The sequence below is a fragment of the Anguilla anguilla genome, chromosome 8, assembly GCF_013347855.1.
Source record: "Anguilla anguilla isolate fAngAng1 chromosome 8, fAngAng1.pri, whole genome shotgun sequence".
Lineage (NCBI taxonomy): Eukaryota > Metazoa > Chordata > Actinopteri > Anguilliformes > Anguillidae > Anguilla > Anguilla anguilla.
In genome coordinates this window covers 36979783-37005172 of record NC_049208.1, presented here as the reverse complement: position 1 = coordinate 37005172, position 25390 = coordinate 36979783, and the positions used below count along the sequence as shown (strand labels likewise).

Below are 25390 nucleotides of genomic sequence, written 5' to 3'. Positions count from 1 at the left end.
GACAGCCAGTTTCAGTAGCGCTCTCACTGAACAGGGTTCGGCCCTAGAGACCAGGAGATACAGTCAGTGCTTGGATGCCCAGGGAGAACAGGTTGTCCTAACATTCTGTACTGAACTGCAGCTTATCTTATGAAAGCAGAAAGTACAAAATGGAAGTTTGAAACACTTTCCTAACATAACTAGCAAAAAAAAACTGACTGCCTCAGTCCCTGGCCCTGCAGGACATTATTGCATTTCCTATCTCTCTGTGGGAGATGCAGAGGTACCCATTTGTGGCAACTCTGTATGTAGCCACCTACCTGCCAGCACAGTTGTTCTTGTTTTAATTGGTTCTCTCTCTCTGTCTCTCTGTCTCTCTATCTCTCTCTCTCTCTCACACAGACACACACACACACACACACACACACAGCCCAGGTGTGTGTACATGTGTCTGTGTATATGTTATTCCTATTAAGGAGTACAGATTTATTTTTAATCAATTCTTATTCAAAGTCTGGCCCCACAAATGTGGAGTACCGTGCCAATAAAGGGAATTGAATGGGAGAGAGATGACATGGGTTGATGTTGATTATAATGTATGGGTGGGTGTCGATGATCCTCTCCCTCCCTGCATGGCTATTATTGTGAATACCCGGAACTGCCGCATCATATGAACGAACACATTTATTCTCTCAGCGGGATGAATATAACCGTGATAATGGCAGCAGCCCACAGAGACTGGGAACTACGTTACAATGAATTACCGAGACGCACCGTCCGCTGGCTCCAGACCAATTACACAGGACAGCGCAGCGCACTCAGAACGTATTAAAAAAATGAACTTTCCGCCATCGACAATTTCCGGCTCTTTATTGACGGTCCCTGATATTTATCAGACTGTCTGCATGTTAATAAGCTTCTTGCTCTTGAGAGCGCAGATTCAAAAGCTACACTCAGGCTGGTGGAAAAAGAGAAAATTAAACTGCTACGAAGTTTCTCTGGGGGAAAAAAAAAACAAGTTTAATCAGAGGTGCACTCTGACGGCAAGCGCCACCACTGAGGTATGGCCAAGTAAACTTTACTGATGCACAGCCAGGGATGATGGGTAATGCGTTTAGGCGCCGCGAATAATTACTTTAATAATGAAATAGCGTTTTTAGCCCGCTGCTTTGCCGCTCCTGAAATTGCGCACTTCCAGCTTCTCGCTGGCTTCTCACAGTATGCGCGGTCGCGTGCCGCGCTTTAAATTGCTGAGCTGCTTTCCTCTCTGCTCTTGAAGCGCAGTGTGCCTCCACCAGTCAGTTATTATGGAGGGGAAAATGCGACCCACGCACGCAATCGCGTTACTTCTTGGACCGCTGGACCCGGCATGTCCGCACCGACTCTGCCCAAATCCACGGAACATTTAGCCGCTGCGTGTTTGCCTTTCGGCCAGCAGCGATATCCTAGTCTTCATAAGAAAGGAAATCGCGTAACCTCTGGGAAATAGTTTGTTTTGACTTGCCTAATGTTTGTTAATCGGCGTTAGCTTTCTGTCTTTTCCATGCATGCGCATCCAGCCAAGCACTTTGCCTGAGTTCCGTTTCAAATTCAGATAGGACTGTATGAATAACCGTTGGGAAAGTGTTTGATTTGACTCGTCTTTCATTTCACAGTCATCACCGGAGATCTGTTTTGTCCATGTTTTGCACATCCAGCCAAATACTTTTCTTGAGCTCCATTATAAAAAAAAAACGCTTACTTTCTCGTGTTATGGGAACCGCAAAAAATAACTGCCTCCCCTTAGTGTAAAATAAAAAAGCAAAATTGATTCGGAGGAATACTCTGGGTGTACTTTTATATTTTTTTATGTAGCTTGTGTGTGTCTCCTGTTTGTCCCTTAGGGGGCTTCAGTGTTATGTCTTTTAACTGTTGTTGATGGCGGCCTCTTGAGGTGTTGATGTCTAAACAGCCCATGTTCTCACAAATAATTGAATTCATCCAGATCCGCGTTAAATATGTCAACACAATCACTGAAATTAAGCAGGATAAAATGGCCTGTGCTCAAACTATTTCTCCCTTATGCAGACAAGGTTCGTCTTCACTGTGTCTGACAAAAGGTTTTTACTTCTCCCCGCTGGGTAGGAGCCTGATTATTGAATTACCGAGGTGAGAAAATAGTATTCACGGAACGTTCCAGGCTTTGCTGGCATTAATACTCGCACGGATGTTGAGTTGTTTCGAGTGAGTGGTCTGCTTTAGAAGAATCTCTCCGTAACTAATGTAAGTGCTCGGAACACTAAGAGACAGGAAGCACACCAAGCGGCAGTACTGAGGGAGGGATTGTGGATTTGTTTATATCTGCATTTTAATAGCAGGAAGTTTAGTTTACTTGATCTGAAGTCTTATGAAGTGCACAAAGCTGAGAGTGCCCACGTGATTCCTGCGGTCTGAACACAGCTGGCCTTATTTCTGGGGTATTATAAATGAGCCCCGTTCAGGGGGAGACGGGCCGGGGCGGTGTGGACGGCGTGTTCTGCGAGACATTCATTGAGCAGCGTGATTGAGTTTGAGGGTCGGAGTGTTTGAGACCCTGTTTTTCCCCCCAGGAGTCCCATGCTGAGTGTCTGGGTCAAACACCGGTGTGAGTGAGCGCGGTCTCTTCATCGGACCACGAGAAGCGCCTGACGTCTAACGGCTGACGCGTGCCAGGAGCGGAGCCAGGCGTCCGCTTGCTTTCGGCGCTCGCGCGAGTGGATTAGAGCGGTTATGCCAGCTGCGGTCCGGTGGAGTGCATCGCGGGTGTAGAAGCTCCCGTCCGCGAGCGTGGGCACCACGAGGTCCGCTACGCGTCCGCTCTGCGCCTGGGGCTGTTCAGGCGTGCTGTAAATTCACAAACAGAAATTATTTCCCTGACACCTGCACTTACTTGATCGCTATTGGTCTTCACACTGGTCCTTTGATGGGTTTGCGAGTGCGAATGATGAGGTTTACCTACAAGACTGCAAAGACCCTCTGCTTCTGAGTAGCTTGATTATTAATTACAGTTAGTACTGCAGCTGTAGTGGTATCAACAATATAGCTATGATTAATGTGCTCAGAACAATGTCTTGTATTTTCAGAGATGCAGTATATTTGCAGCTTAATCACACGTTAATGAAGTGATTTATTGGTAAATAGAAAGAATTGATGGAAGAGCAAGAAAGTCACGTCTGAACCAAGAGGGGAGGGCGTGCTTGGACAACCTTAGCTGGAGAACGTTTACAGCCACCATCGTAGCCATGACCTCCGCACAACCTGCGCACTGCGCTAGTGCTGACAAAAAAAAAAAGATATTCGGACACATCCTTACCGAGAGAGAGAGCCGCCTCGTCTGCTTTCTCAGAAGGTGAGGTCGAGAAAAAAAGAGAAATCCACTTTTCTTTATCCTTTATTCCGGAAGAAATTCCACGCCTCCCACCGAACGCGCTACCTTCCTTTGTGGCAATCTGAGGGGAAGCAGCTGGCGTCCAGGTCCGGTGCCTCATTACCCAGGGATACGCGGAGATGAATCACCTCTCTGGAGTCGGCGGGTGGTTGCGAGGAGCCTGTGAGCGATGTGCCCGTCCCGCCTCACCTCGCGGAAGGCTTTTGAGGTCTAATTTTCTGGGCCGGGCCGCCAGGGTTAATGCGCGGGGCGAAGTGGCTGTCGAGGGGTTGTCGGGCGACCCACGGAGGGGCCTGCTCTCTAAACCCTGAGCTCATCCCTCTGAGCTGTCGGCCGCGCGGTGCTCTGGTATGCGCTACTCTGGCCTTACCAGCTCAGCGAGGTCCACGAGAGGCCTACTGTACACTGCTTTGTGTTGTTTCTTTATTAACATGAGTGTCTTTATTGGTAGTCCTTATGTTGGTAGTGATTAGAGCAGAGCTAAGGAACCCTTGGCTACAACTGGATTAGCGGAATCAGTTCTAGAAATTCTGAGTCATAGTGTTATCCATCATAAAATCATCATTTTTTTATTTTTAAATTTAATTCTGCCTAAAAAGACCCTGTTTCCTGGAAACCCAACACAAGACAAAATGTGATTAATCGACCATTACTGTGATTTATTATTGGGAGCGGGGTGCAGGGGAAGCAATGGACTAGAGTAGGTTTGTTAACCCTGGTGTTCAATTCCAACAAAACTGCCTCTTTCCATCTGGCCACCTAATAATCTCCTGCTTCTGATTGGCTATGCAGACTTGCATTTACTAACCTCATTGGTTCCCCAGGTCATCACTGCAAAAGAGAACCTGAGTTCTCACCTGACCTCTCCAGTTAAATAAAGGTTAAGTAAGTCATAATGCAGAGTCACTATCTTGCAGATTTACTGGTGAGAATTCATTATCCCAGTAAACCTTTTCTTGGTGGTTTGACAGAAAATACCTTTAGTGCATATCCAGTCAAGCCATGAACACGTTTACAGGGATACTAGATTGTCACTAGTGCTAAGCACCCTTGTAATTGACTAATTTTGTATTTTATAATGTTGTATTTATAAAATCACGGGTACTTAATACGGCTCGCCGTTTATTGCCTGAACTCCAGAATAGAATTTCAGGGGAATTTACAAAAATCTCATTTTCCTCTGTGAGGTGCTGCATTATTGCCTCTGAAGTAGTGAATATTATTACTGCCACTGAAAGCACACCACCTCTGTCCTCGCCGCTAAGGTTGTTGTCCTGAGCTGAAGCCCTCAGTTATCCTGCCCCTGTGTATTGCATTGTTGTCAAACTTATTAATAATTCAGCTCCAGAGGACGCAGAGTCAAATCACTCGCGCATTTCGAGCTTTGTGCCTATTTTTAAAATGAGATATTGTGATGCAGCTGTTTGCCCTGACACCTTCCAGTGTGATAATTGAGTTATGCTTATGATTAGCCGTGCAGCGCATTTGAAGCGAAGCGCTAATGCGCTGCTAATTAGCTTGCACTACAAGCGGCCAGAGTTTTCAGTTTTACCTAGCCTTCAATTAGCGACTGATTTATTCATAGGATACCCAGTGACTTAAACAGGGAGTTTTGTTGTGGTTCCTAAGCTGTGCAGTGCTTAATGGATAAAACAGTAGAAATTGTCATTGGCTGACAGGTGACACTGAGGCTTTGGTTTGCTAACTCACCCAGTAAATTTCCGTGTTACACCAGGGTTTTGAATAAAACTTTTAGGTCCTGTAGTGAGCTAAAAACTTTTAAGATTATCCTGCTGTGGTTGATTGTGTGTTGTTTGTTTGAGCATGTCAGTCTGTCCTCACTGCTTTATCAAATAAAATATGTCATGCAGTGGTAGCACTTTGCTAATCGCAGCATCAAGACTCCGGTCTGTTGTTCAGGTAACTGTAATAGTCAGTTGAAAGGCTGGTCTTGTACTACTTTCTCCAGAAAGCTTTTAACACTCTTGTGCAAAATGTACATTTGTGTTTTTTTTTTGTTTTGTTTTTTTTTTTTTTTGACCAAAAATAAGCCTTGCCTTGTTGGAATGCATTCAAGCCACTTTGGGGGCAGGTAGTTTCCAGGGGTTGCTAATGGGTGGCTTTCATCTTGGACGCTGTACTTCAGAACTAATGCCGCCTGTCATGTTCCGCCATGTTCGTATTCATAAAACTGCGTTCTATGAAGACTCATTTCTGTGTCTGAAGTGGAGAAGCTTTTATATGTGAGAGGTGAATTGTGGGGGAGGGGCGCTCCTGCCCCCGACGAACCAAAGAGCTGCGTTTGATTCAGACATCAAATTATCGCAATCATTATTGTAATGCAGGTAATTACATTACGTTCCAATCACTTAGCAGAAGCTCTTATCCAGAGTGACGTACAGTAGCGGGGAGCGTCAGTGTTCTCTCAGGAATACAAAAATGTAGCGTCGCCAAGAAGACACAAAGGCCATTTAATATTAACCAAACAAACCAAAATTAGCCATTCTAACGAAAGAAAGGACCACTAGACAGATAACCCATCTTTTCACAGCTGCACCTGTAGCGCTACCCTGCAGGAAATCCAAAGAAAGAGAGAAAAGGAAAGAAATCAAGTTCTGTCAATTTTGTTTCGGTCTCTGCAAGTCTGAACTTGCCCATGCAGCGCTCGGTCAGATTGTTCAGTTCTTGACATCACAAGATGACAGGAAGTGGCCTTTTATGTCCACGTCTCTGTCCCTCAGCCCATTGAAATGGCTCTGATGAAGACGGCTAATAAACGCCCATAAAAGGGCAAGCTAGGAGCCAAGGCTCTTTATTGGCTCTTTACATGAACAGATAGCCGCAATAAATCTCCTGTGCCATTAGATCTTGTTTTGTTTTGTTTTTTCCTAACAAGGTTATCTCCTTTTTTTCCCCTTTGGTTTCTCGTTCTAGCAGCGGCGAAATTAAAAAACGCAAAGTTCCAGACATTCTTGGCAGATGTTAATTTTCTCAGAATACCATTAGTAAATGTCACAGTTATGTCACTTTATAAATGATTAAGAGCGTAGTTACCAGGCCTGTGTGTCGTATGTCGTATAATTGATTGCTGTGTTTTACAAGCGTTATTGTTATTGTTGATATTGTAATTATTGCTGTTGTTGGTGGTGCTGGACGGTTCAATTGCATTTATACCTCAGGTTGTTTGTAGCAGCGGGGCGCTCATTGTCCGTCGCAATGGCTGGCCGGCGTCTGTTAATAAATCAGGCCGGGCTGTAATTATGAGCTCAGCGTGTCCCCCGGGGGGGGGTATTCCGCGTACTGTGTGTTTATCTCACATTCGCACCACCTTTGACAGCGTGGTTCGTCCTACTAATGAACTAACGGACCGGAATCGGCCAGCTCACGCTTCCTCCCCTCCCGTTCCTCGGGCTCCCGTTCTTTTCCCAGCTCATTCCCCCCCCCCCCCCCCCCCCCCCTTTCTGTATCGATCTGGTTTGGCCCTGATTGAGTGTGTTGTAGTCTTTTACTTAATCAAACTCTAAACCCCAGGGTACCTCTGGGGTTTGCAGCTGCTCAGAGGCAGGGGAGTTTGGGGGGTTGGGGGGCAACAATTACAGCCGGCTCTGCCCGGCCCGTGCAGTCGCGCTGTTTGGGCTGGGTCTGCTTTGCTATTCCTATCGCACTCGTACGTCACAGTTTGAGCCAGTTCCGGGTTTTATTAAATGCACATTCGAGCAGAAAGTCTTATCTCCTATAGTGTCACCCAGAGAGGTAGATTTCAGCTGGCAGGCAATGGTAACTCTGATTGGGTATCAAAAATTTTATTAAAAAATCTAGACTTTACTGCTTTAGATTAACAAACTAAATTTGTCAATTAGAAAAAGCAACAATGTTTTTTTTGGTGTGTGTTTTTGTGGCAAACATTCCTCTTGCTTTGGAGAAAAGATTTTTCTAATCCAGCGTGTTCCCCTGGATGAAAAGTGTACTGTATACCAGATGGTTAGTCCCTGAAGGGGGTTCTAACCGTGAAGGGGTTCTAAGGTTGCAATCACTGCAGTCTGTTGATAGAACAGTATCATCATGAGACCGTGTAATTAAGATACATTATTGTGGATTGTTGCGGTGACAGTCAATCAATTAATATTGTTTTCTTTATTAGTCTCAATCCTGTGCAACGAATGTCTACATGGCTCCGCAGGTTAAAGGAACAGATTTGTACTAATTATATTAAACGATTTGTGGAGGCTTGTGCCATTTTTAATCGTCAGGGGATTTTCAAAGGGTATGTTTTGAACAAGAGGCATAATTCGAAAGGGAGGATGATATTAAATATTTTGTAATTATATTTGGCAGCATACACAAGGAAGCATCTCCCTTCAAGATGTAAAATTCCTTTGAACAGTTCACCTGTAATTGAACATTTTCTGCGTTAGGATTTTCTCTGTTGAAATTAAATATGTCTGTCAGGCAATTTGCCCAGTATCATGTTATTCCCCGTAGGTCGGATTAAATTCAGGTGAGCCTCGGTGCTTAGCTTCATGTAATAAACAAATAAAGAAATAAATAGGGGAAAATATCTTCTGCTTTGTACTCGCGAGGGGGAAAAAAATATAATTAATCTCTGTCGCTCCGAGAATAATCCATATGTGAAATGGACAGGCATAACTTGACGGAATTTTCTCGCCGTGGTGTGTTCGTTGTTGTTGCTATGGAGTTGCGGGGAGATCGAACCCGAGCGAAGTTTGAAATAGAGATTGAGACGAGCCAGCAGGCGCACTGGCAGCACGGCGTCCAGCCGCGGGAAGTGCAGCTCGCGGGTTTGACCGAGCACCGCCAGAAAAAGAGACAATATCGGCTTCCGTATGGGGATGTCTCTTAGCGACTCAAAGCTCAGACTCCTCGGCCTTGCTTACTTATGCGCCGTCCGTTTCCCCGCTGAACTTCCTCTGTGAAATCAAACTCTCTGAAGTCCAGCGATCGTAGCGTACCCTCCCGCTCCGCCCCGCCCCGCCCCGCCTGCGGGCCGCTTGCTCGATCGGGATTGGCCCCTCACCTTGCCCTCCCCCTACCCCCCTCTCCCCCCCCCCCCCCCCCCTCGACAGGTGGACGACATCCTCGGCGAGGATAGCGACAACGAGAGCGAAGGTGGCGGAAAAGAGGACGGGGTGGACGGGGAAGAGGACGAGGCGGAGGCGGGCGGGCCGGTTCCCGACGGCGAGCACGCCAAGGCCCTGGGGACCCTCGTCGAGGAGAGGACGGCCACGCCCTCCAGCGACGAAGGCAGCCTGACGGGGAGCACGCCCAGGTACAGCACAGCGCCCCGCCGCGCTCTCCGAGCGGCCGCACGCGCCCGTCCCGCGTCAAACCTCTCGTATGGTCTCCCCTGCACCTTCATAGACCCTCCTATAACAGACCCAGACGGTCAGATCTCTTAACATTGACACTTCTCATCTATTGTTGAATCCCCATGTGTCGGCTCGTTATGAATACTCATAATCGGAGGGGTGGAGATAAAATAGCTGCTGAGCAGAACTTCCTATTGCCAGAACCACTTACGGTAAGGAGGTGCGGCTGACCGAAGGAACGCAGGAACTGGCCATCTGCTTTGTTTAGGGAACATCTTCAGTAGCCTTCTGCAGTGTTCTCACTGTGTGCCCCAATGTGGACTGTAGGACCGGGGGAACCTCAGTGCTGTTCTATGCGCAGTAAGGGCGGTCTCAGTCCTGCGATAATGGCAGGCAAATCTGTGGAAAGAAAGTGAATGTGGTTGAGCAATGAACCCACCCCCCCCCCCCCACCCCCGCTGCGAGAATGCACTCTCTTAAACCTCAGGCCCGCGAGGGGCAGCTGTGCAAATGGATTTTAGGTTCGCCGCTGCGCTGGCTTCGCCGGCCGAGCTCCGCCCCTGCGGCCAGGTCGGGGAGGTTGCCATGGCGATGCCACGGGGCATGTAACTGCCGGGAGGAGGCAGTCTGCCATGTCGGAGCGGCGGGTGGTGCCCTTTGAAGAGCGGTAATTGGATATCTGTGACGGCAGGATTTTTAGTTTGCGTTTCCCTTCGGGTGATCTGACGCTGCTGAACGCACATCTGCCAGTATTACCCTGGTCCCCTGTAGACATCCCCGGCACACACTTACTTTTCTGAAATACGGAAAAGGCCGCAATTATTTTGCCTTTGAAATGATGCCGCCGCACTCTACTGATCAGAAGGAAAGCTTTATGTCCAGCCAACAAAGTCTTGTTAGCCCTTTAACTGGCAGCTCAGCCTAGCAATTGAGCTTCTTTCACATCGTAATTTAGCTCGTTTATAAAGGAAAGAAGAATAAGTGTATATGCGTAAATCAATTAAAAAAAACTAATTTAAAAAAAACTACATTTGGGTTGAGAAGTTCAGCCACTTTGAAGAGCTGCCAGTTTAATAGGAAGATGTTAAATTGTTGCTAGTGCTTGCTAGATATTTTGTATAATAGTTTTACCAGAGCACCATATTCTTGAGAGCTGGGGTCACTGGTTCTTCTATGTGGCTCGGTATAGTGACTTGCTAGAAATGCAGGCTGGGCCTCATTGTTACCGGTTAAAGCCCGGCCCCGTGTCATTAGCTTGGTTTGACCCGGCGTCTGACGTGCCAGGACACAGCTGGCTTCATCCCGCCAGGGGTGAGGCGGGTTTAAGTCAGTTCACCACTTGCTCAGGTCAACACTGCACTGCCAATCATCATTCACTTGTTCTCTGGTTAGTTCTAGCACTTGTAGTGAACTGTTTGGCCTATAGGGGGTAAAATAGTCACTGGCAAGAGCTGTATTTCTCCTTTTGTGGGCGAATATGGCAAAAAAGATTTCAAATCCTCAGGGCCTGCACCAATATCTAGCACTTTCCTTGATGTGTATGCAAACTGGTAATTCAGTAGATTTCAGTGAGGCGCAGGTGCAAGGAATACAGACTACCGCCAATGAGCTGTGTCTACTCTTCTTAATGGTGCTGTCATCTACAGCAGGAAACGGCACCAAAGTGAAGTAAATATCACGGAGCATAAAGTCTTAAATTGAGCTTCAAATGAAAAATATTGTGATCTCTGCTCCCTGGTTTTTTCCATAACTAGTTCAGTAAAAGTTTTCGAGAATGCTGCTGTGTTCTTTATTTGTACAGGTGAACTTCTTTTGTCTGTCTCTTCTATCTTATTTAAGATGGTGAGGTGGTCAAATGAGGTACCTTCCGATGACTAATGCAAGTCACTGTATTAAGTTTCCTGGAAGCCCTAGCTCAGCGCTTGCTTTGTGTCATTTAAAGTCCTCCATTCAGCTGGTATTCTTACATTTGCTGGCGAAGTTTATTCAGAATTATCAAGGACTTTTCAACACAGTGCGCTTCCTGAGCTAAATATGTTATCTCGCACGCTCCAGGCCTTTGCTTCTCTGCCGCGTTGTGTGTTCAGCGTCGTCAGTCGTGGCGTTTCGGTTAGCGCCTCCTCAGTCCAAAGCGCGGAGGGAACGCGGAAACTTTGCCAAAACGTGCGCAAGTCAAGGTGAGGAGCGTTACCGGACCAATGACTTCCGGGCACCAACCCCCCAATCGTTCCGGAATCTTCTTTTTGAAGAATGCCCACGCCCGCACGAGGAGCGCCGCAGGTGAAGCCCGCGCGCCCCTCTTAGCTCGCGGAGCCGCGCGCCGGCGACCGTTTTTCCCACGCTAGGAGCCCCTCGGAATTACGGCAAAGCCTCCCCGGCGAAGCCCCTGGTATCCGCGCCATCTCGCGGTGCGTTTCACCCGCGGGCAGCGAGAGGCCAGCGAGCACAGAGAGGGCTGCGGCTCATTAACGGCCGCCTCTTATCGCCTCTGTGACCCGGCTCCGGCTGCCTGTAGCTGCGGCGGCTTTGCTGGAAATCCTATTACAGAGGCCTTCTCTCCCAGCGTCTCTCAGCGCTTTGCCAGGAGCCCCTTTTTACATGCAGGAGAGATAAGGCTCGTATTAGCGTTTAGCCGCGTGTCCATTATCAGACGACTCTCAGTGGTGTCGGTCAAAGGGCGATTTCCAACGGCTAAACAGTTTCTGGCATATTTTAGAGGCTTTTATTTGTCTGTTTGTCTTATTTGTTTATTCATTTTCAAAAAAACTGACCCTCGCTAATGCGTTACGATGAGTGTTAATGCACGTTAGGATTTCGAACAGGTGCATGCCTGAGAGCCGGTTAATGCTTGCGAAGCCACAGCCGTCCGTTTCCTTATTACCCAAACGCTGCTGTCAGGCAGGAGCCCCTAAAGGAAGTTCTGACGCCCGCAGTATTTGGCAGCAGAGTTTCTCCGGAGAGAGAAAGCGAGCGCCGTTCGCCTTCGCAGAGGGTGCCTCCGAAAACAAGCAAAGAAAAAGTCGCCCTGTGTCTGCAGAATTTCTTGAGTGAATTTTGGAGGCAGTCCAGCACCCCGCCCTTCCCCTTTAGCCCAGCAAGTCTCCTGGCGCCGAGTTGGAAGCAAGTAGAAAAAAGTCTCCCATCTGCGTCTGAGCCAGCAAGTGCCCCCCCCGTTCATATGGTCCCCCATTAAACGGTGTGAGTGACACGGCGAGCCCCCCCCCTCAGCCCACCACCTCACTCCGGAATCTTCTGTTCTTCTGTCACTCTTCCCTGTTGCGCGTCTCTTTGGAGGAAATGCCTCCCGCTGTTTTCGGGGGAGAGACAGGGAGGCGGTGCGACGGCGCGGTGCGGGCTGCGACGCTGTGGTTAACGGTGTCGGGCTGTCAGATGTGAGGTGAGGTGCGGATCTCAAAGTGAGGGCGCAGGAGAGGGTGGCGGGGACGGTCAGCCTGGTTACGGGAGTGCTCCGAACTTAACAGAGCACAAAGACCTGTTAGTCGGCTGTCAATCACTACAGCCTCTCTCACCTACCTCTCTGTCTCTCTCTGTCTCTCCCTGTCTCTCCCTGTCTTTCTCGTCTCCTGTTCTAACTCTGACACCTCTCTCACCTACCTCTCTGTCTCTCTCTGTCTCTCCCTGTCTTTCTCGTCTCCTGTTCTAACTCTGACACCTCTCTCACCTACCTCTCTGTCTCTCTCTGTCTCTCCCTGTCTTTCTCGTCTCCTGTTCTAACTCTGACACCTCTCTCACTGACTCGTTCGCTCACACACAAGCGCACAAACTCTTTCCTCTCCCAACTCCCCCCCTCTCTTTCGTCCTCCGTCCATTTGTCCGTTTGTCAGGGTTTAACCCTTGCTCCTGCCTCCTCACTCAAGAGCTCCCCCGCTGTGAGACACAGGCTCCTCCCACGTTCGCGTTTGACGGACACACAGCCGTAGCGCGCCTGCTCGCCGTGCTCCGCCCCTCACCCGCGGAGCGCCACTTCATGCCCCGTCCTGCTTTAAGTGAGGACTTGGAGGATAATGAACTGGAGCTTGAGCACGTCTTTCACAGGCTTTCACTCTTTGGTGGCTTAAAGTGTTAGGTCCCCTCAGGCGTGTCCACAGTGGCCCTGCACTCAGTTATATCTTTCATCTGACCAGCTGCAGCCCCTGTAGAGCAGCACAGCGGCCATTTTACAGTCCAGTCCTGCACCAGGCAGACGTGCAGACTGTGTTTGGCCTGGAGAATGCAAGATTTCATAGACTAGACTCTCAAGAAATCGATAGCCCACCCAGCATGGAAGTAGTTATAGTTATAGTTGAATTCATTGCACAGTGTGTTCACCAGCCACTACAGAACTTAGTTTTATTGGAGTGAATATCTTGTGAAGAGCTATGATACAGCATAGTTTCCACATACATCTCATGACCACTTCAACCCCCTTCATGACCTACAATTCAGAGCGTTGCAGTATGAGATTTACTCTGAAACACTCTGGCAGAATTGCATCTATAAACCTCCAGCATTGAAATGACTGTAGAATATAGACTAAATAATGGTAGTTCAGTTATATCTTTCATCTGACCAGCTGCAGCCCCTGTAGAGCAGCACAGCGGCCATTTTACAGTCCAGTCCTGCACCAGGCAGACGTGCAGACTGTGTTTGGCCTGGAGAATGCAAGATTTCATAGACTAGACTCTCAAGAAATCGATAGCCCACCCAGCATGGAAGTAGTTATAGTTATAGTTGAATTCATTGCACAGTGTGTTCACCAGCCACTACAGAACTTAGTTTTATTGGAGTGAATATCTTGTGAAGAGCTATGATACAGCATAGTTTCCACATACATCTCATGACCACTTCAACCCCCTTCATGACCTACAATTCAGAGCGTTGCAGTATGAGATTTACTCTGAAACACTCTGGCAGAATTGCATCTATAAACCTCCAGCATTGAAATGACTGTAGAATATAGACTAAATAATGGTAGTTGTTGGAATTTATGTTCCTGCCAAAGAAATATTCAGTGCAAAGTGGCAATTTGACAGTCATGTGCTCAAATGGGTTTTATGGTTATTGTGTCCCTTTTTCATTTTCGAGAGTGAAATGCTCGTTTCCATTGAGCTGGTTCAAGCAACACTGGAAGAGATCCCAAACAGATGTTCGGTTTGTGGATTCTTTACAATAAAAATTTTTTAATGAAAGAATAAAAAATATGAAATGTGGCGTGAGTGTTGCCGATAAAAGAGACCAGAGACTTTACCATAAATTGTTTCAACAATATCGTGTGCTTAAGAACTCTTAGCATATAAAAGGCTTGTTGCTGCTGAGCCTCTTCATAGCAAATCGGGTCTGTAGAGCTGTCCTTCTAGTTTTATATAAGACCACATTACACAGTGCTACCAGAGCACAGCACAGCAGTCCAGTTGCATGCTGTGTGTAAAAGGCCTTGGAGAAAATGGCGGAGTGTTACCATCACAGAATGCGGGTCGTATCGAACGCAGGCCCTTACGCCAGCACTCTCCCTTCAGTCGGCATGTCTTTAAATTGAAGAATTCAGTCGGAATGACTCATAATGGGGCAGTAAATGTATGCGGGCACGTATCGGTCGGAGCAGAACGCACGTTTCCTGATTGCCTGCTCGGTCTGTGGCCGTGCCTGCCATTTTCTAGCATTTCGCTAACGGCAGAAGTGATTGGACCGCCGCTGCCCTGGCGACGCAGCTCCGGCTTTTATTTTTCTGGGGTAGGAGGAGCCCCTTCATTTAGACACAAATTGACAGGAAGTGGTTGCTAAGGTAGAATCGGACTGCCATGGAAACGTCCTTTGAAAGCCGGCTGTTTTTTTTTTTCTTCTTCTTCTTTTCCCTGCGCCATTCAGCTCTGCTTCCTGAGCTTTAAAAGCAAAACATTGTCATTAAAGTTTTTCTGTGCAGAGCCATGGCAGAGTGCTTCTCCAGGATTGTAAAATCGATTTATTTATTTTTATTATTATTTTTGTACATTTATTATGTCTTTTGTGTGAATTTTTAAGATGGCGGATGTCATCAACACAGTACAATACCCGTTGTGTTGTGCTTTTTACTGTTGGTTATTTTACTGTTGGTTATTCTCTCTCTGGAATGGCTGGGCTGGCTGTGGAGCAGTTTGTCCCAAAGCCCACAGGGTGTAAAGCTGTTAACACAGGGTGCGGGTCGAACGCTAAATTCTCTGCAGGAGACCTTGTGTCATGTTTACTAACGGCTGGAGACGAGAATACTAATTATGTGCAGCCGTCTCTTGTAATTCCAGCTAGGATGACCTGGGTAGCAAACACGTGTCGTAATTTTGGAAATTATTTGTGCATTTATAAAAGAAGAGCAAATCTTGTCCCCTGGTCTTTTTGTTTAGCATATTTAATTACATTTTTGCTATTTGAATGTTATTTCTGGAGGGGAGATTTTTATTTTTTAAATAATTTTATTTTTCGTTTTATTGGTTTCCTGTTAGAGAGATATATCTTTTCAGGGCCTTTTCTCCATTGCGGTCAGTTCGGTAATTTCTCACCATTCTTCTCTACTCTTGCCAATCCCCATTTTAAAATAGCAACACTCAGCTTGATCCTCACCTGTGTTGACCTGGTTTTGTGGTTTGAGTAACACAATTATTTGGCCATTGAAAATGCTGGATAAAGACTGGGACCTCTTGAGACTGAGAGAAAGAAAGGCCTTATCTCCAGCACCAGAGCAGCCTGCACTATTCCCATGTCCAAACACTAAAGGATCCGATGAAAATAAAATAAAAATGTTTCAGTGCAGAAGAACGTGTCATGAATTTTCCAATGTGTAATTTGTTTAAATTCAACTGAACAGCCTATTTATAATATATATTGGTATGCAAAAAATAAGTGAATTCGTAAGCGGAGTGCTTTTCGCAAGATAAATTAATCTGTTAGTAACCGAGAGAGACCCTTCTGATTATCTCCTGTTTTAATTGTGGGGAGAGTGACGTCGCCTGGTGCATTGTAATTGGTGGATTGTGAGGGGGAAAAGAACCTCTACGTCATTTTCATCAAATTTGCCTCGAACGTGAGATGCGAATGCCCCACATAGCTGACGTCCGTAACTCCATTTTTCTCCTCGCCGAGCATGAGAAACGGCTAGCAGGCCGCTGAATTATAGATAAATACCGGCATGAAAACCCGTGAAAAATGTCTGTGTAGTGATGGCGGACTGACGCGGGCTCGCCAGCCATTAATCAAAAGCGACCTGCGATTAATTCCAGGGACGTACGGTTGGGAGACAGCCCCACCGTCTCAGGTCCCCGAGGCAGACCGTCTTGGGGAGAACTTTCTCCCTTGATCTGGACTGGGCGAGAGAAAGAACCCGGAGTACCGTTACGTTACCGATACACTGTCACCTTCCTCCTCTCTACTTATAATTTTTTTTCTTTACCAATGAGTTTCCCATAAGAACCCTCTCCGCCATCCGTGATTGCAATCAGTTCCCACTAAGGCTCTCCCCCATACTGCTGGACTGATTTCATTTCCGTCATCTGTTAAGAGGGCTGATGATACTCGTCCAGGAAGTCGTGCGCTTTCTAGCAACAGTATTAAAGACGTAAGGTTACGCTAAAGCCGCCCGAAATGTATTTCGCTTCACCACCGCTGAAACTCCGGCCAAAGAAAAAACAAGCGAAACTCATTTGTAACCGAGCCCGTGTGAGCGCTACGTTGCGGCGGTAGTCTTGCATTTGCCGTCAACGTTACGACAGCGTTACCGTAATTGTATTTATTCGTCGAGGAGGAGGGAAAATATGTTTCCCATATTGCTGGAAAAGCCGCAACAATTAAGGGCACGTTAAGTTCTTCGTCTGCTCTGAACTCTGAGCCATCCGGACCAATCGTAAGGGCGGTTCCTGGGAGACGGCAGCAGTGTCCAACAGCGTCACAGGGCGATGTGCCCGCAGGCTCCGAGGCCATGCTGAGTGCAGTCCGCTCCTCTCCTCTCGACTGCTGGCGGGTCTCAAGATCGGCACTTCACCGCGTCAGCGTTTGGACAATCAGACTTAATTTCCACCGCTGGAGCGAAGTGCTCGCGAGCCGCCCTCTTCAGAAAGCTTCAATCAATAGACGGCATTGAGCAGCGTAGCGCCGGCGCTAAAATGGAAAGGCGCCGAAAGCGTCCGTTCTTATCTGAATTTTAAATGCGTGAAGGAGTAATATATTTATGTTGTATTACAAGTGCATTTTGACATGAATGCATATACAAAGAAATGATGGGACTTTTAATGTTGACTGAATGGACGGTGATCAAAGAATTGAATTTTTATTTTCATAGCCAGAGGTATGAATACATGATAAAGTAATATATGATACCTTATTTAAAAAAGTGTATTTGACATTAATATAAACCTACGTGTAAAGACATCAGGGACTTTTCATTTAATGTTGATTGAATGAAAGGTGAGTGAAATATGGGTCCTTCACACGCCTGCACTAGGTATCTAATGTTCATGTCTCATACACACTTAGAAAAAAGGGTTCTTTGTTCCCATAGTGGAACCCATTTTAGTTCTTTATGAAACCATCTTTGATAGGTCTGAAAAATTTGAAACGACAGAGAATGTTTGCCCAACAAAGAACTCTTGAACTATATAGGGTTCCTCTACAGAAACACAAAGGAGCCTTTTGGAACCCTTTCTTCTAAAAGTTTATGTAAAATATGCACCTCATAAACCTCAGTCATTAGCCCAGTGGAAAAAAATATAATTAAGGTTTTTACTAACTGTACAGTTTTTGTACTTGCATAACACGACAAGATATCCATTTGTTGTGTAATTTTATTGCTTTATATTTTTGTCCATTTGCCTATAGTCATTTAAAATACTTTTCCAAGTCACGTTTTTTCATTTTGAAAAATATTTCAGGCGTTTCATAAGATCTTTTCAACCAACTGTCACATGGACAGTTATCTCAAATGTAGCCTACTTTTGTTTCATCCTTCAAACCTGTCAAGCACTCAAAAGAAACTTATAATACAAGGAACCTTTATGCTGGAAACCCCATTAAAATAAAAGGAATTGTTGAAATAAATTGCTGTTTTCCCCCCCTCTGCCTTCCCTTTAAAAGAGACCACTATAAACACACTGCCCACTACAATCTGTTCGTTTTGTATTTTGAGTAATTGTTCTTGATAGCAGAACATTTCAACTGAGTGCTCAAGAAAAGTTTTTATAATCACTCCATGGTCTTATAATCGCAGAATGCAGGTTGCGTGTCACATGGTCTCGTTTTAAGCGTCATCTGCAAGCCACTGCTTGCATGAAATGAAATCTTTGCTCAAATCTTCTGTACACCCATATAATAGTTTGAAACCATCATTTCAACTTTTTTTATGCTGAGTGTTTAAATTTTTACCGCTCTTGCAATCTTTATAAAATGGTGTCCTTGAAGAGGCATCCTATTTCACGGTGCTAAATCAGGAATGGCTCGACAGGGCTGCTGGGAGGCTCATCTGATTTAAGGCACCGTTCTCGCGCATGGATGGGCCTCACCGTCGCCATGTCGCTGTCGCTTGCGTTGCCTGGGGTTACAGAGGGTCCAATCTGCCAGGACCTGTGTCTCGTCGCTTCGCCCCCCCCCCCCCCCACACACACATGTCAATCGGGTGGCTCCACGTCTGTCCGTGTGTGAAGCGCCTTCTTCCGTCTCGTCTCTGTGCAAGCCCTGACTTGCAAGCTGTGGTGTGGTAAGAAGTGGTGCTTGGCAGGGTTGGCTTTGGAGGAGAGAGCATGTGCTTGTCTGTTCTCTCCCGAATCAATAGTACAGTCTCCAGCAGTGAGCGTAGATGTATACAATTTGGCATTCCGAACTGGGGAGAAAATTTCGGTGGGGGGGGAGACTCTCTCAATAAAGGGTACTGCATTGAGTGAGTTTAAAAACTGGATTTTCACCCAGATGAGATGTCTACACACAAAAAAATTAATATCCACTTTTAGCTTGATCTCAGTATGTTCACAAAATGTTTGTTTATGCATTCCACATCATTTTACCCATGTCTGCAATGTCGTACGTGTTCTCCTCCATCTCTGTCCTAATCTTTTGACATGCGTATTTTCGATCACGAGGGTGGAAAAAAATGGGAATTTGAAAATTACGATTAGCTGGAGTGCATGAGTGATATTGGAGTGAGCGAGAATACCAGCAGACTGACACATTACTCACCCACTCTGCTCTCCATGAAAAATATGCCCACTTGGCTCGCTCCACTGCGCTAGCATGCTCTGCTGAATAGTCTGGAGTGCTTGGATTTTGATCAACTTTTTCATATCTGTGTTACAGCAGTTCGGTTAAGTAAATATTTCATTGACGTTAAAATGTGATGTCATCCTAGGCTGCTGGTTGGCTCACTAGGTTAGCATCATGGCCATGGATTGAATCTAGACCATTCTGGTGCCGTCTGTGGCTGGTAACTCCATAAGGTGACGCACAGTTGATGATTGTGTCGCACAGTGAGTGGTAGGGTTCAGGCCACAGTCATCGCTATGTATCTATCTAGCGATCCCTGTTGTTCGATTGGACGCCTGTAGATTGCAGTGCGAAAGTTCTTGCTCTGACTCCACTCTGAGAGCGTAACTGTCGTCTGCGTTGTGTAAAGAAGCAGGCGGTAACACCACATGTTTCAGGGGAGGAACCGCGGATGTCCACGCTCTCCCATATCACCAGTGGTGCAATGCCATCCTGACCTATAATGGATAGGATGGTCACAGACCGTGAACATACATACTTTTTAATCATGCATTTGAGTATGTATAGTTGTTTACATGTTTATGAAGTCTACATAGGTTCTCCTCAAATTAAAATAAAATGATTAACTTGAATCAGTGCCATGGATATGAACGTTTGAGTGGAAACGGGTTATCCTACTTTGGAATGATCAGCTGTGCTTGAATGAACACTTCATTAACCTGTTTATACCGTAAAGACATGGACCATTGGTTGATCAAAAAGACGGATGCGATGGAGACAAATCAAAGGTGATCAAATTAAAGAACACCGCTCTTGAAGTTTGTTCAGAGGAAGCAGTCCGGTCTCCACCAGTAACAAACCAAAAAGAACTGTTAGATGAAAGTATTATTTTGAAGTAGATGGGAGAATGACTACTTTGCTATTAAAAATTTTGATAGGACAAACTCTACTTGCTTGGTTTGTCCTGAAAGCACTACAAGGCAAAGTTGTAAGGCACCAGCACATTGCTTCTGTAGTACGAAGATGCATCAAACCATCACTATCCAGTCAGGCGCTGCAGCATTTGGTTCAACCGAAAAACTGTGTTCCCCTGACGCGGTTGAGAAGTTCAGCTTTTATCTGATTGGCTGTGCCTGTGCAGGAATTGTCAGTTGTCAGTGTTGCTTCTGTTTCTGCAGATATCATATTTTGTATGAGTTTTCTGTTTATAATTTCAAGGCATGCTTATGTCTGTCAACCTGTTTCCCAGCTGATTGCACACTGGGAATGTTACAGACCGGCACAGAAACTATTTTGAAACCACAACTTACGGATTTGTTCTGTTTTATAAGCACTTTCCTGGGCTAGACAAAGATTTGTTGTTGAATGTCTTGTGCAGGTGGAGCCCATTTGAAGTTGCACATTTGGTCGCCCTCCATACCCACAATAACATTAATTACAACAGCATTAACAAATCTCTGAATGCATGTGCATCTCTATCATACAGTGCTCAGTGGCCTAATGATACATTCTTTATGGCTGCCTCTCTAACTCGGAATGAACCTGCATCCATGGGAAGGTCGTATGATTATTTCTGCATGTTTGCTGTATAGCATTTTGTGTATGTCCATATGAAGAAGGCCTTTTAATTTCAAACATTTGGTCAGGCTTCAAGCCTTGGAAGATGCTTCTCTGTAAACGTTCTGTCCTAAAGTGTGCTTACAAACACTTGGGGGGGAAAAATAGCACAACTGAGCTTAAGTACTTGGCTCCTTTTCTGTTTTTTTTTGAGACTGTGACATTCTTTGGCCCAGAAATGTTGACCTTTGTGTTGACCTCTCTTAATGGCCAAGATGGTTAGTGGGCATCGCAGCTGGCGCAAACAACATAACCTGTTTTTACCGTCTTGCTGACATTTGTGAGATAATTAAGCTTGCGCTTTCATTCCGCTTAGGTTATTTTTGTCATGGGGAACTTCTCCCATTACTCTCTGTAACAAAGCTATTGCCATTTAGGAGATGGTCCTTTATCATGTTGTGTTCTTTCTTCTCAGCAGCTGCCCCCATACTCTGTACAAAATATTAGCACTGCTGCACCGAGTGATTTGGTCCTCAGCTTTACGGAGCACGCTCAGTGGCAGCCTTTATTTGCTGGGCCCATACCTTGCGGTAAGAGGTCGAAAACATAATTCAATGTTTATCATTGGTCTAGAAATCATTAGTCCCTGCAAGCGTGTGCTGTCCTCCACTAAGCCAAGCTATTCAGTTCTTTGACATCCCAGTGTTGGTTGCTGATTTTGAAGATTAATTTGGAGGTGCATTCCTGGATAATAATTGTATTGCTGAATTTTCATATTTTATGGGCAGCGGTCCAGAGCATAATTCTCACAGTTCAGTGAGGCGGGGGCATGAGAAGCGCTATGTCCTAGCGGTGAAATTACTTGTGCAGTATAGCTTCCCTGTTTGTCCACCATCTCTCAGGTGAACATGTAGATGTGGTCAAACTGAGAGCCCGTTTGAAGAACCGCATCCCTCAGTTTCTCTTGATTGAAGTTCCAGAGAGCGACTTTACTTTCAGTCATTCGACCGGGATCGTGGGATTGCTTTGGACTGAAGTGACAGCTCTTTTCCTTTTTGAACGCCGCTGCAGCGGCGAGGTTCCCGGAGCTCGGAGCGTTTGGGAGTCGCCGTTGACAGGGATCGGCAGTTAATCCTCGGCCCGCGTTTCCGAGGGGCGGCTCGAGAAAGCGCCGGGCCGGTGCGCGGCGAGGAGCCGAAGCCAAACATACGGCCTGTCAGTCCGGCGGGTTCGGGCGCATAATCTGTCTGTCACGCTGGGGTGACAAACGCACAGGTCCGCCGTCTGCGAGCTGAGCTCCATTAGAGCGGCAGCTGCAATAACTTATTCTTTTTTTAAAAACCGATAAAGGGTGAAAGGACCGGCAAATTAGTTACAGGCCCCCCACTCCCTTCCAGGTCTGCAAAACGTGTGCAGCTGTTTAGCTGTGCAACTCTGTGTAGCTGTGTAACTGTGTAACTGTAATTGTGCAACTCTGTGGAGCTGTGTAACTGTGCAACTCTAACTGTGCAACTCCGTGTAGCTGTGTAACTGTTTAGCTGTGCACCTTTGTGTAGCTGTGTAACTATGTATCTGTAACTGTGCAATTCTGTGGAGCTGTGGAACTGTTTAGATGTGCAGCTCGGTTTAGCAGTGTAACTTTACTTAGCTATGCTACTCTGTGTAGCGGTGTAACTTTACTTAGCTATGCTACTCTGTGTAGCGGTGTAACTTTACTTAGCTATGCTGCGCTGTGTAGCTGTGTAACTTTACTTAGCTATGCTGCTCTGTGTAGCTGTGTAACTGTGTTTTGATTCCTTTAAGTTCAGGCAATATATATTTCTCTTGTTTCAACATTCTAGAACATTCTTTTTAAGCAATGATGGGCCTTTTTTTTCTTCCCGAATATAAGGTTTTTTCATGGTTCTTCATCTATAGTGGTTTCTCAGTATCAGGTTTATATTTTATTTAATATGATATATAAAATATAATATAGACTTGTCTATAATTCATAGTGTCATACGTGTTTAATATTTATATCTAACATAAATATTATAGCAGTGGCATAGCCTTTTCTGTAAACTTTTGCTGTGCTAAAGAGTTTGAGGGGTATTTTTCTCAACAGTGTGTTTGCTAATGCTGCTGCTTCCATTATCTCGCTAACCATGAAATGTCAACTCAGTTTGCTTGCTTTAGCTTTGGTCCAGTTGAACCTGTTGTTGGTTGTCCTGCCAACATTACGCATTGTTTTGTGTGGCACAGGTCCTCCTGATGTTTGAGAAACACCATTGATCTCAGCCAAATGTCGACAATGAACTTCCTGCTTATAATGAATGCCTAACTTTACTGGCTAGATTAGCTGTCCTAAATTACATCTCATGCTTATTTGCCAAAATCTGACATCAAGCTTTGTGGTAAACGTTTGCTATCTATGTCTTTTATTATATTAAAAATAAAGTGAGTGTCTTTTAAAAAAAAAAAAAAAAGTCTATGCTTAACTAACTTAACAGCTAACTTACGTGGATCGGGGTCTGTTAAGTCTGCCCTTACTTAGGGCTGGAATGTATGTTGGAAAGCACTGTAATGCCATAGGTCAGATAAGAATACTTTAGAGTGCTTAATTAGAATTTGCCTGCCTTTTCAACATTGCCAGCCCTATTTTTTTGTCTGGGATATAACTTTGATACCTGAATGCATGTAGCTTAACTGACAGTCATTCCATTCGGACATAAAGCATAGATTGTTACATGATCTCACCAGTCATGTTACAACCACTCCCGATTCATACTCTGAGGCAAAATGATCGTTTCTGTTTCTTGGCACAGTATCTTTCATTGTTTTCACAAAATATTATTCAGAATGCCTTGTGATGGTTCTTTAGGCGTGCAGTGGCGAATCGGGGTTCATCGATTGAAATAACGACCGCGCGTTACCTTCGCGGGGTGCTCGGGCTGGGAAAACGAACGTTCTCAGCGACCGCACCCGGCTCTGCGTTTTCGCCCGGCACCTGGACGCCCGTGCCGTGGGGGATTTCCGCGTCCGTCTTATCAGGAGCCGCTCTGCTTTCTGAAAGGCTGGAGCGCTCGTGCAAGTGCAGCGCGTAGCCTCCCCCTGCGCTCTGGGGGCAGTGATTGACAGGTCTGAGAGCGCAGCGGCCATTACTCTCGGCTTCAGCGCTCGATACCGCGTAGAGCTGTAGGAGTGCTGAGCGCAGGCTCCTCAAAACCCCATTTTTCTTTGTAGGTTGTTAGTCTTTCGATTCCTTTTCCTTACATTTGCATTATTTATGCACTTGAATTCTGTGATATTCTCACTCATAGTATTTTCAAATCCCTTACTGCATTGTTTTGTAGGTACAAACAGAGTGTTATTCCTATCACTGTTGGTTGGTTTTTGCTGGTTTTGTGTGCTTTTCTGCAGGTTGTAGAGATTTGCATTCAGTTATTGAGAAATAATGGATGTTTTCCTCACTGCTAATTTCAAATTCATCCTCATTGTTTAGTGGGAGGTAATGTATAATTGGAACAGCCAGGGTATATTACAGGTTCTCTGAGCCAATCCTGTGAATGGAGCTCTCCTTTGCACATGATGATGTGGTACTGTAATATATGGGAAAGCATTATCAGTTGCCCATACTATACTGTTCATTTTACTTAAAGTTTCTCCTTTTTTACCATTTTACTTCATTTTGTAGTCGACTGCACTCAGTCAATATTGCGCACCATGACTAAGGTTATACAAATTAAACTATTTGGCATGTCCTTTGAGTAAACATTAGAGAGTAGTTCTTAAATAAGAGATTCTGCTCTTTTAATGCGTGTATTTTAATGAGTTGGCTTAAATTAAATGCTTATCTCTGAATGATTTTACTGTCAAGGTTTTGGTCGTCTTACAGTGATCTGTACCATCTTTCTCGTGTTCTGTAGTTTGTGCATATGCAGGCAAGAAATATTGAGACTTTTGGAAATTTTGCTCTGTTCTCACGCCAGAGTTCCACGTTGTGCCTGATGCTCTGACCGTCGTTCTGCTGAAAGATCAGCTGTCCAGTTTGCACATTCGCACGTCTGGCGACTGGGACACGCACATCACCCCCCGCACCCACGCTGATGCCTTTCACAGGGGGGGATCTAAAAACGGCAAAACGGAGAAGGTGTCTGACGTTTTGTTTACCGAGAGAGAAGTTGCATAACCCCCCCCCCTCCCCCCCCCAAAAAAAAGCTCAAGCTGCCAACATAACCAAATAGAAAATTGCTAGCTTTCAGCTAATAATGTTTGATAGGCTCGGGCTGTCCTGTAATCCTTCGAGCACCTGCTAATTGTTTAATCACATGAAGCACCAGCGACTCCGTTGCTTGAAGCCATCGGAAGATGAAGGGACAGACAGGAGCCTTCATTTGGGGTGAATGTGTGGCGATGAGAGCAAGGCAATGGTACTGACATCATCCTTTCTTTCTTTCTTTCCTTTCTTCCTTATTTTTCTTGCTTTTTTATGCCTTTCCCCCCTTTTCTCCCCAATTTGGAATGCCCAGTCAGGACCGCACCGCAACGCCGTTCACAACCTCTGTTAATCTTACCTTGCCCTATGGGCACGATGTTGGTTCATCACCAGGCTGTGGGGCTCAAAAGAGTGTGTGAAACTCCACTCAGCAGCCCCCCCTCCCCCTCCTGTGTGATGAATCTTCACTGGAGAATCTTCAGATCAGCATAATTTGAAGAAGAAAACGAAGTTTTAAATGGATTTTGTGCGCTTTCAAGATATTTTTATCGCAACAGCGTTCGTGAATTTGTTAGCAGGGCCTACTGTGTCGCGCATTGATTAAAATCGTAGGAATATTGTATCTGGGTTTTACGTGTTTGAAGTGGGAGCCTTTTTTTTACGAGGCTTATGTTTGTTCTGAATATCATTATTATCAGCAATTTATTTCAAAAC

The 25390-nt window shown here is 45.7% G+C and overlaps 1 protein-coding gene across 3 annotated transcripts in view; it reads left to right on the top strand.

Moving 5' to 3' along the window:
- ctdp1 (CTD (carboxy-terminal domain, RNA polymerase II, polypeptide A) phosphatase, subunit 1) overlaps positions 1-25390 on the top strand; it is a 103626-nt gene that overhangs the window by 53333 nt on the left and 24903 nt on the right. For 2 of the 3 annotated variants that reach the window (XM_035429962.1, XM_035429961.1), the window contains exon 12: positions 8470-8672. The exons of the other annotated variant lie outside the window; for it this stretch is intronic. In XM_035429962.1, coding sequence (XP_035285853.1) covers positions 8470-8672 — 203 coding nt within the window. The remainder of the gene's footprint in view (positions 1-8469; positions 8673-25390) is intronic. 3 annotated transcript variants of the gene reach the window in all.